The sequence below is a fragment of the Periplaneta americana genome, chromosome 6 (genome assembly GCF_040183065.1).
Source record: "Periplaneta americana isolate PAMFEO1 chromosome 6, P.americana_PAMFEO1_priV1, whole genome shotgun sequence".
Taxonomy (NCBI): domain Eukaryota; kingdom Metazoa; phylum Arthropoda; class Insecta; order Blattodea; family Blattidae; genus Periplaneta; species Periplaneta americana.
The window spans coordinates 137,522,754-137,533,794 of record NC_091122.1 but is presented as its reverse complement, the minus strand read 5'-3'; the positions used below and the strand labels follow the sequence as shown (position 1 = coordinate 137,533,794).

At 35.4% G+C, this 11,041-nt stretch overlaps 1 protein-coding gene across 2 annotated transcripts; it reads right to left on the bottom strand.

Moving 5' to 3' along the window:
• Positions 1–3,604: 3,604 nt before the first annotated feature.
• Positions 3,605–9,895, bottom strand: LOC138702254 (sodium-dependent phosphate transport protein 3-like). 2 transcript variants are annotated; one of them, XR_011332825.1, is made up of 4 exons: positions 9,768–9,895; positions 7,359–7,516; positions 5,711–5,796; positions 3,605–3,851 (listed from the first exon to the last, which is right to left on the bottom strand). XR_011332825.1 is itself a non-coding variant. In XM_069829839.1 (4 exons), exons 1-4 carry the CDS (start codon positions 9,856–9,858, stop codon positions 3,684–3,686), a joined length of 492 nt encoding a protein of 163 aa, XP_069685940.1. In that variant the 5' UTR covers positions 9,859–9,895; the 3' UTR covers positions 3,605–3,683. The 2 variants fall into 2 exon arrangements, 1 of the variants encoding a protein (XP_069685940.1); XM_069829839.1 differs by having other exon boundaries at positions 7,370–7,516.
• Positions 9,896–11,041: the final 1,146 nt, after the last annotated feature.

Sequence of the window (11,041 nt, the reverse complement as noted above, 5' to 3'; positions counted from 1 at the left end):
TATTAAAGAGGTAATTAATAATATATGTCTGAGCTATTTTTCGTATGTAATAAATATTAAAATATTTTAAAGCGTTATATAAAATAATTTATTTGAATGAAATTAGGTTTGATAATGTAATGAGCGATTACACTTTATTCTGACAAATCTATGTTTCCGAACTTGTAAAGAATTGACTGCTAGTGCCATCTTCACGTCCAAAAGAACAGACCGTTGGACATTGTATTTCAGCGTTATTTGCTCAGTTAATAAAGACGCTCTTCTTGCTATCATCGAAGAAATGTAATTTGAAAAGACAACTACAAGTCCATCTACACGGTTCAATTTTTCATGCGTTTAAGCATGCAATCTGGGTAGAATATTGAAAGAATCAAGTTGAAAACGAAAGTCCAATTATTATGTATGCAGGTTTTGTGTCTACACGGTGCGCCGTATTGAACATCATCTTCTCTCATATATATATATATATATATATATATATATATATATATATATATATATATAAAATATCAATCCATTACTTAGATCTACTCGATTCTCAAAATTGTGGTTGAACAGCTGCATCTACACGGTTCAATTTTCCATGCGCGTACGCATGCAACCTGCGAAGAATACTGAAAGATTCAAGTTTAAAACGCACGTTCAATTAAGATGCATGAAGATTTTGTGTCTACATGGTGCGCCGTTTTGAACGTTATCTTTACTATCTAAGTATATTAATTAATATTAAATATCAATCTTGCTCATTGCTTGAATATGTAAAGTCGAAAGAAAAGTTAACCGTGTTTTTAAGGCACTCGTATTTGCGATAATCTTCAATAAAGATAATCGTGCTTGCCGTCATTTTCAGTTTAAAAGGTTCATCACCACCAAACAAGAGAATTTTCAGTTTATTCACGACCACCTAAAACATTCAGCTGCTCGCTACATGCTACTGTTGAACGAAATACACACAAAATACCCACCGGTAATTGGTAGCTTTCAATTTCCGCATGCGCTCTCATTTTTAGTGGAAAAAAGCATGCACAATTAAATGCGTTTCGTTCACTCTTGCATGCATTGCTTGAATGCTTAAAGTTGAAATAAAAGTTGAACCGTGTAGATGCACCTTAAAGTTACTAGGGTGACCAGACATACTCTTTTTAAGATATTATACCACAGTCTAGTATTATACAGTAACGAAGCTCAATACGTGAGGAATATGCATCCATAGATAGTTGCTAACCATTAGGATCGCTACTATCACCTCATCACAGACAATGCGAAATAGTACTGCCACAGTCTATTGTCCCTAGTACCCTCAACAACTCAAGCTTCGTGACTGTATATATTAGATTGTGATTATACTCTTTCACAAGTCCAAATATTCCATACCTTTTTCTATCTGAAAATATATCCAATTATACTTTTCTATTTATTTTTGTAACTTTTTACTTATTCTTTAATTGAATGTCTTGTAATTTTTAAATTCTGAATACATTACGCTAAATGTAATTAAAAGTTAATCATAATCTAATCTAAGTTTATTTAGGTGCTTAGGTATGAGCCATTCAGTTAATTTTATTTGGTTAATTCATTGGTCAGACGGCATCAGTTCTACGTACTACGGGATATCCACAAATTATTGAAGCGTTTTCAAAGAATCACTGTTCTGTGAATATATTATCACAAAACTGTAAAGTTACATAGAAAACTCACCATAAGTCCGTAATGAAATGTTAGTGGCGGAAGATCAGAGATGTAGATTATTCAGCAGTATGGACAGTTGCGAGGAATCTATTTCTGAGATACGAAACATGAGACGAATGCTTTAGCAGAGATGTAGAATCATATACATGTTTTTTTTGTTTTACATGTTACAGACAGGGGTGTATTTCAGGCCTGGTGGGCCCTGGCGGCGCCAAGTTACTATTTTTTCGAGGCCGGGTGCCATTAGAGCATCTTCCTGATTTTGTATTTGAATGCAGCTCAGAACAAGTTGTAACCCTCATTTCTCATAAGTTGACTTTTTCTTGAATAATGGTTGTTAATGTCGCTCTATATGTAATGCTTGTAGGCCTACTCGTATTAAAATCAGCACACGTCTGATTGTCAACCTTGCCAAGAAAAAAAATTAAAAGTATATACAGTACAATGTATTTTCCCTCATTTTTTAAGAATTTCGTATTTGCTGGTTACAACCTTGTTCTGGGCGGCTATTCATTTATAAAAAGTAATAATTTATTCATATTTAAACAGCTTCATAGTGAGGTCTACTCCACGGACCTAACAACCTCATTATCTATCTTCGAACCCATGTAATATTTCGTCTGACATTCCATAAGTATTCCTGCGGAAATCGTGATGATTGTTGTTATTATTATTATTATTATTATTATTATTATTATTATTATTATTATTATTATTATTATGAAGACGGCGATGAGGAAAACAACTACTGCAGGTACTATTAACCCAGAGCCGGGCACTTTGCTGTTTTATTTTTTTTCTCTCTCTCTATGAGGCCGGGAGGGGAACATCTCTATGCACCGCGACCTGAGGTCTATTGTGCGCCCCTGGGATGAGTTGTAGCCCAACGACCACACCCACGCCGAACCGATCTAACCCCTAACATCCTAACGACATCCCTCTAAGTCCGTGTACCATACAATTTAAGTGTCATTATCATGCTCAGTCTGGATACATTATTTATCGGCACCAATTTTTATCTCACTTCAAAATTGCTCGTAAATATCTAAAAACACGATTGTAATCCTATTCTATTTTGTCTGTCATTATGTCAGACTATTTATCTATTGTTTCTTGTAAACCTAGATTATTGTATAATTTTATTGTAGTTGTATCTTATTTGTATTCCATGCCCAAGGACTGTTTTGTGCAATGCCAATTAAAATTACTTACTTATGAGCAGGCTTCGGTCCTGGGCACAGAAACGCATTAAGTTCAGAACGCACGGACGATTGTGTTGTGTTGGTCGAGTGGAGTGGGAGATGGAGCGCGCCGTTACTTCGTATCTCAACATGTAAACAGTCCGTCACAGTACGGCACAAAATATATTTCTCCCTGTACAGATGCAGTATATAAGTACATTCCTTGTGTAGACAATAAATGTCTACCACTAGGTAACGTGAGTTGTAACCTTCAATCAGGTGTCCCTACGCCGAAGCCTGTTACACGTACCGCAGCCAAGCAGCAATACACACAACGGTGATGCACATTACGGACCCACCTGTGCTGTTGCAGTCACCCTTCCACACGGGTCATGACGTCATTTATACTCCGTGTACTCTAAACCTCATACTGGTTACTCTGTGTCCTTAGGCCGAAGCCTGCTTATGATTGTTGCCTTATATTGGTGTCACTTATAAGGTTCCAACCTGTATTCGGACAGTTAACTAAACAACAGCAGCATGTGTACTTAAATGCGACAGGCTCATGTCAGTAGATTTACAGGCATGTAAAATTACTCCTGCCGGACAAAATTCCTGGTATAACCTCGGCAGTTGCGAGCGTCGTTAAATAAACCATAATTTAATTTATTTACGTTGCGGTTCTATATTTAGATACGAGTATCGGGAAGTTTATTATGTCTAATATAAAAATATTCACCTATTGTATTTTTATTTATTTATGAATTTTCAAATAAGAATAAGTTACATAATTTGTGTTTTATAAATATTGGACTATGATTCTGAATGGCTTTCTTTATTAAACAGAGAGAACTGGAAGGAGTTTCTGTGGAAATTCCACTTCTGCAATTTTCCTGTTCCTAGTATAAGGAAGACTACTCCTCCTATTAAGAACATTACTCCCGTCATGATGAAGATGAGCTGCCAAGCACGTTCCAAGTCCTGCGGAAAATAGGCTATATTATTTTACACATTAGATAACATAAACTGGCTAGAAAGAATATGCATGTACAAGGTCCGCCAGAGGAAAGGACATATTAAACAGTTGGTTAGTGATTCAAGAATTTATTTATTTTTTTTTTCAAAATGACACACGTGAGATCATAAAGTACATAGTCTGTCATTTATGTTTTGAAAAGGACGCCCTTTAAGTGACTACCACTGAGATGAAACTGTTTTTCGTCAGACATCACAAACTGTCAATAAAGTCTTCTTCTTTATACATGCGATTTAAAATATCCTCAAAAAACGCTCTTCAGTTGAGAATATCGCGATGTTTTAAATGATGTACCACCTGAATTTCATATGGATAAAAATGTAAGCCGCATGAACAGGCGGGTCGGGATCCTAGCGCCATAAATTAAATTGACGAAATTCACGCCCATTAGCTTCACAACTGCTCTTGTAAAAACTTCTAATTGCAAAGCAAGTTGTACACCACTCCACCTTTCCATGATGACTAAATGACACTGTATTGGTAACAGAATGTGTGCGTAGTTTATTGTCCCTAAAACAGTGTTGTGAGAGATGCACACACTAAGATCGCTCGTTCCTCTGCCGGATCCCGTCTTTTATGAATCCATCGGACAACTTACAGTACGATTATTTAGTCCTGACAGTCGCCGGAGATGTGCGCCTGGGTCAGGCGAGTCCATTTAGTTACGCCAAGGGGTGTTTGGGTTAGTTACTCGCTTGCCTTCGGAGCGATCGGATCTCATGCGTGCGGTAGAGCGGTATGTTTCTAGTACAATTAAACTGTACTGCATTCCTTTACCGAACGCTCGGCCTTATCTCTATCCGGAGCTCTCCCCACTACTCCTATTACTTCCCCTCTTTCGCGTCGCTGAGCTGTCAGGACTAAATAATCGGTCTATACATAAAGTAATGAGTAATGACAATGAGAGATCCGAAACACTGAGTGCGGCTATAACTACAGTTCTTGGTGTCATGAAATGCCGATATTTGCGAAAATTATTGTACAAGGTAGAAAAAATAAATGCATATTAATAACGAATATGCTAAAGAATAAAAATACGAAATTTTACTTCTCCAAAAGAATTCAGTTCTTTCATCTTGTATTTTTTTTATAAAAGCATAACATTACCTTTCCTATTCGTTGCCAAATCTAATACCGGTACAAATACAGGGTGGAAGTGAAATAACCTTGCGGATTGAAAGAGACAATAAGGTACACTGAAATAAATAGAAAACATATATTACGTTTTATGATTGAATGCACGGTTAATTAGAAAATTAAGTTTGAAGTTTTAGCAGTCCGACAACATTGTCGCGAACACACGCTTCTCGTGATACAGATGTAAAGGTTCAAAGAACACGGTAAACTCGGTGTGTCTCGCTAGCTGAGCTGTTCTCTGGCGCTGTGTTGCAACCAACTCGCAGCGTGCAATGGCTTGAATTTAGAGGTATTTAAAATTAAATTTACACGAAAACCGTCCACAATATTGAAATACGCCAGAGGGGTAAATTATTCTTTATTAGTTTTCCTATCGATATGGATAAAAATCACGATCCTACTCATAATAGTTACCGAATAAGAGGTTGTTAAATATTTGAGAAAAAACTATTAACTTTGCACCAATACGATATTATATCTTTTTGTTACATACAACCTGAGCTATCCGCTCTGAAAACCTGCAAGGCTATTTCACTTCCACCCTGTATAATCCGATCTTTCATCTTCTATATAGACTATACTTTCAACATCGCAATTTGTGTGAAATATCTATTCGTTTTGTTGACTTATTTTACCTTCGCAAATGTATTTATGTTTTTATACTCACTTGTTTCATAAGAGAATCGCTGATAAGAAATCTGGAGATGACTGACACTAGAAGAGGAAATACACTGACTAATCCATATAGCTGTGCTGAAAACATGAAAATGTTATAAATAAAATTAGAACCATTCATAGCCAAACAATCTCAATCTATCACGAAAACTGTTCATTGTATTTCTCATAGACACAGGACTGTTTTTTTTATCTCATCTCTATTTCCTTCAGGTATTCAATACCTTTTTATGCTTGTAACTAGCGAGAGTTGGGGGTTGAAAATTCCAGTATAACAACGGGAGGATTTAGTGGAAAATCCAAAGATTAGTGTTGCCAGGTACGATGCCACGAAACCGTATTACAGGTAGTTTTCTTTTATTTTTTTTTCTCAATGGACAAATAACGTGTAAATACAAGATTCCACGAAGCAACATTCATAGACGGTACTATTATGCGAGTTAACATAAGAGCGTGGCTCTTACGGTAGTGGCTAGAAACAATTTTGTTTTATAAATTTAATTTTTACTCACTAGCTAGCTAGTTAAATAAATAAATAAATAAATAAATAAATAAATAAATAAATAAATAAATAAATAAATAAATAAATAAATAAATATACATTGAAGTCAGAGAAAGGATAATGCACATTAAATATAAACTCTTCAAAATAGACATTGTGCATGAATTTAGTCCCAAAAAGGTCAAAATATGCAAACATGCACGGACAAAGTACGGTTATGTGGAATCGATAAACCATAAAACGAATATTGTCAAAGTTTGAGAAGTGTAACAAGCGTAGGCTTATATAAAAACATAGGCTACATTTGAATGGAAATTCGGGCTCTATTTATATTTTTTGCTTCCATTTTTACTTTCTCAATATAAATGATACTCGGGAGGAAATTAAACACAGAATAAATATGGGAAATGCCTGTTATTATTCGGTTAAGAAGCTTTTATCATCTAGTCTGCTGTCAAAAAATCTGAAAGTTAGAATTTATAAAACAGTTATATTACCGGTTGTTCTTTATGGTTGTGAAACTTTGACTCTCACTTTGAGAGAGGAACATAGGTTAAGGGTGTTTGAGAATAAAGTGCTTAGGAAAATATTTGGGGCTAAGAGGGATGAAGTTACAGGAGAATGGAGAAAGTTACACAACACAGAACTGCATGCATTGTATTCTTCATCTGACATAATTAGGAACATTAAATCCAGACGTTTGAGATGGGCAGGGCATGTAGCACGTATGGGCGAATCCAGAAATGTATATAGAGTGTTAGTTGGGAGGCCGGAGGGAAAAAGACCTTTAGGGAGGCCGAGACGTAGATGGGAAGATAATATTAAAATGGATTTGAGGGAGGTGGGATATGATGATAGAGAATGGATTAATCTTGCTCAGGATAGGGACCAATGGCGGTCTTATGTGAGGGCGGCAATGAACCTCCGGGTTCCTTAAAAGCCATTTGTAAGTAAGTAAGTAAGTATTTTTACTTTCTCAATATTGAAATATATAGAGAAATATTGTACTAATAATGCAAGAAATGGCTTTGAAATTTTGATGAAGATATACTTCAGCACCCCTCATACCGAAAATGTAACTTTCTGCATGCCATCTGTCTGTCCATTAGAGCGACTTTTATATTGTGTAATTACTTACTTTTGTCTTACCTGCATGATTGGGCGCCATGTCCTGTATGTTGGTCACGTTAGTGACAATGGCGGCTCCCATGAAGCCTAAGGCCAGTGAGTATACGATGAGGCTACTACCGCCTGAATAATAAAGTGATATTAAGAGTGCTCCGGGGACGAAGTGCGCTGAGAAAGACAACATATCAAGAGTTGAAACTCATCAATTAGATGGGAATTACAGTAAGGTTAGGAGTTAGCCAGAAGTGGATGATTCCTCTCATAAAAGTGTATCTACACGGTTCAACTTTTCTTTCAATTTTAAACATTCAAACAATGCGTGCAATAAGGCACCGAATGCATTCAATTGTGCATGCCTTTTCCCACTGAAAAAGATAACGCAAGCTGCAATTGAAAACACAACACTTATTTAGGAAACATTACAATATCCTTCGTAAAGCCTGAACCATTTGGATTTTGTATGAATGAAATTTTAAGTCTTTATGCAACATTCGACAGACACTATTCTTAAAAATCTAAATACAGAGCGATCCAAAATTCGCGCACATTAAAATTATAGTGTCTATATTGAGTAATGCAGTTGGAAAGTGCTATTGACTACTGCTAGATAGCATCATGGGTATTAACAGCAACAAACCTAGACATCATTGTGATGTGTATGTATACACTGACGCTTGCAGTAGTCCTTTGTTTATTGCTCGGCAAACATGTCGTTTTCCCAAGAACAACGAGTTTTCATTGTTGAACATTATTTTTCCAATCGTTCTTATGCACGTGTTGTAGAAGAATTTCGTAGGAATTATCAGGATATGGCAATGCCTAACAATTCGACATAACGAGATTAATCGCCCGTTTTAGGAAATGTGGATCAGCGCTTCTTGACAATGATGAACGTGATTGTTGGTTCCAGCAGGACAGTGCCATATGTCACAATCTAATGAAACCATGCAGTTTTTGCACGAGTTTTTTGGTGAGCGTATCATTTCTCAAGGATTATGGCCTCCACGTTCCCCCGATTTGACGTCTCCAGATTTCTTCCTGTGGGGTTATATTAAAGGAAGGGTGTACAAAAACAGGCCGCACACTCTGGAGGAACTAAAGAGGAATATAACAACGGAGATTTACAATATCAATGTACGCGTGCTCAAAAAAAGTGACCACAAACATGGTAAAAAGAGTTCGTACATACATTACTGAACGGGGCTGCCATTTTCAGCATATGTTGTGAAAAATGATGTAACTCATATGAATATTGATGAAAGTAAACGTAATAAATTCATCTTTATAAATATATGAGAACGTATTATTAAGATGTGCGCGACTTTTGGACCGCTTTGTATCACAGTACCATCTAATGGAGAGCATAAACATTTCGCACAATTATTACAGGATTCCTATGAATCTCCCATCACTTTTTTTTTGTAAACGATCCTGCACGTATGCCATTGCGTAAGAAGTTGTACTGTATTATGATAACAGCACAAGAAGATGAGAGCGAAGTGATGTTCATTAACAAATGATGAAATACTTGTAGAGATAGAAGGAGTACTACAGTATTCTCCTCCGTCCATCCGCCACTTACAGAGTTTTTGATTGTCTACTAATGTCTTCTTAAAAATAAGTCCTTCTGGACTTTTAAATCTGTTTCTCCGTTGTTCAACGCTTCTTTTTCTTATAGGCTTATATAATTTACAAGTTCTTGATGAATGCCATACTCCACTTTCCTTGTTAATAACCGGTATGTACTGTATACTACGGTGATATTAAAATGAACGCCTTATGAAATGTTCCCATACATTTCATTGGAGTGTAGGTTCCAAACACTTCATGCATCATATTGCATCTAATAATTCTGTGATGTTTGATCAGAACATATGAGACGTGTAGTTGCAAAATCAGATACATCACTTTTTTTAATAAGTTAATGTTATATTTCATATCTTCATTCGATTCTACAACCGCCATAGCACTGTTATGCTCCAAAGCCAGATACATCACATGAATTTGTATGATGAAAAATAGTATTGGTTGCAAATCCTAGGTTCCTTGCAAACATTTTTCCTTCATAATGAAAAATTATGTTTTAGTGCTGTATCTAATTTTGCAACTAAACGCCTCATACTAAATCCAAAAATTGTCTGCTTTAGCTGAAAGTGCAGCCCTATACAAAGAAAAAAACAGTTCTCTTTCGTTTGGTATAACTTAGCCGTGATATCTCTATCTAATCATATGTTATTTCATTCAAATTTGTATGTAAACTAGAATTATGATTTGTATAGGAAAAGTGAAAATAAAAATGCTTGTATCTCAAAACAGGTTTTCTTTTTTTTTAAGTTATCATGTTTTGACCAAACACCACAGAATTATACACGTATTATATGGATACTAATTCGTAACCAAAGTGGTAAAAGATACTTACAAAATATGACGAAGACCTTTCTTTTTGTTGTGATGGACAGAATATTATATCTACGCATAAGATCCGTTATAATGCAGAAAATTAGAGCCATTGTAATACGACATATATTCGGAATGGCCGCCTGCCATATTTTCTGGAATGAAAATTTATTTATATCAAGAAAAATTCAAGATTATTTTTGAGAATGCATTTTCGTGTACTTCAGATTATTACTTCTACACTTACACACAAACAACACTGAATATTAATTATACGCAAGAACACATGCGAGGAACGTAGGGTATGTAGTATAAATAAAAATAGTATATTACAAGAACTAATCATAAACAATTAAAACAATCCAGTAAAATATTATGGTAATAACAGCGAATAGGGATTATAAAGAATGGACACTGAACGAATTTTCCTGTGTTTTGTTTCTCTGTGCACCAGCGTATAGTTTCACTTTCAAGCGCTAGAGGTTAGTGTAATCGATCATACGCTAACATAATAATTGAGTATAGAGTTGAGACACAGGATCCAAACATAGCCTACCTTATTGCATAATCCAGTAACGCTTTCCTTCAAATAAATTCAAGTTAACAGCTTTTCCTTATTTCTCAGTGACAAACTAGTTGTAATAATAATATTTTATATTTCAGATATAATAAGTTATATTATAAAATAATATAGGCCTAATACATTATAAAATTAAGTATCGAATTCGTTTAATATTTGTATATAATATAATATAGGTATATGGTTTTACTTCTCATAAGAGTTTTGTTTTTCCATTTTCAGCGCTATCAAATCATTACATATTTTAATTGTTGTTGGGGTCAACGTCTCAACTCTCATTATAAAGGAACTCTAGAGTCTAGACATTACAGTTAATGACGGATTTATTATTTTATGGATCCAATTTATTTTATTTGAGTATATAATGTACCTATATGTATTAATTATGTGTTATATTTCAGCTGTGTCGTCTGTAGCTGGTGTGATGTAAGCGCCAACTCTAGGGAGAAAGCAGAATCTCACGCTCTAGCTGGCTTGAAGGTCATTGAAATCAGTCCGGGTACATCAAAGGTACCGACGCGAAGTGTCCATTCTTTATAATCCCTATTCGCTGATAATAAGGTGCATCTACACGGTTAACTTTTATGCATTCAAGCAATGCATGCAAGATTGAACGAAACGGATTCAATTGTGCATGCCTTTTCCGCTAAAAATGAGAGCGCATGCAGCTATTGAAAGCTACCTATCGCCGATGAGTATCTCATGCGTTATATCTT

Bases quoted from the DNA above. Each gene is read 5' to 3' on its own strand.
- LOC138702254 (XM_069829839.1), bottom strand. From the start codon at position 9,858: ATGGCTCTAATTTTCTGCATTATAACGGATCTTATGCGTAGATATAAT. The intron at 7,517-9,767 runs GTAAGTATCTTT...TGTCTTTCTCAG, and splicing joins AAAGGTCTTCGTCATATTTT to CGCACTTCGTCCCCGGAGCA. The intron at 3,852-5,710 runs GTGAGTATAAAA...TATTTTCCGCAG, and splicing joins GCGATTCTCTTATGAAACAA to GACTTGGAACGTGCTTGGCA.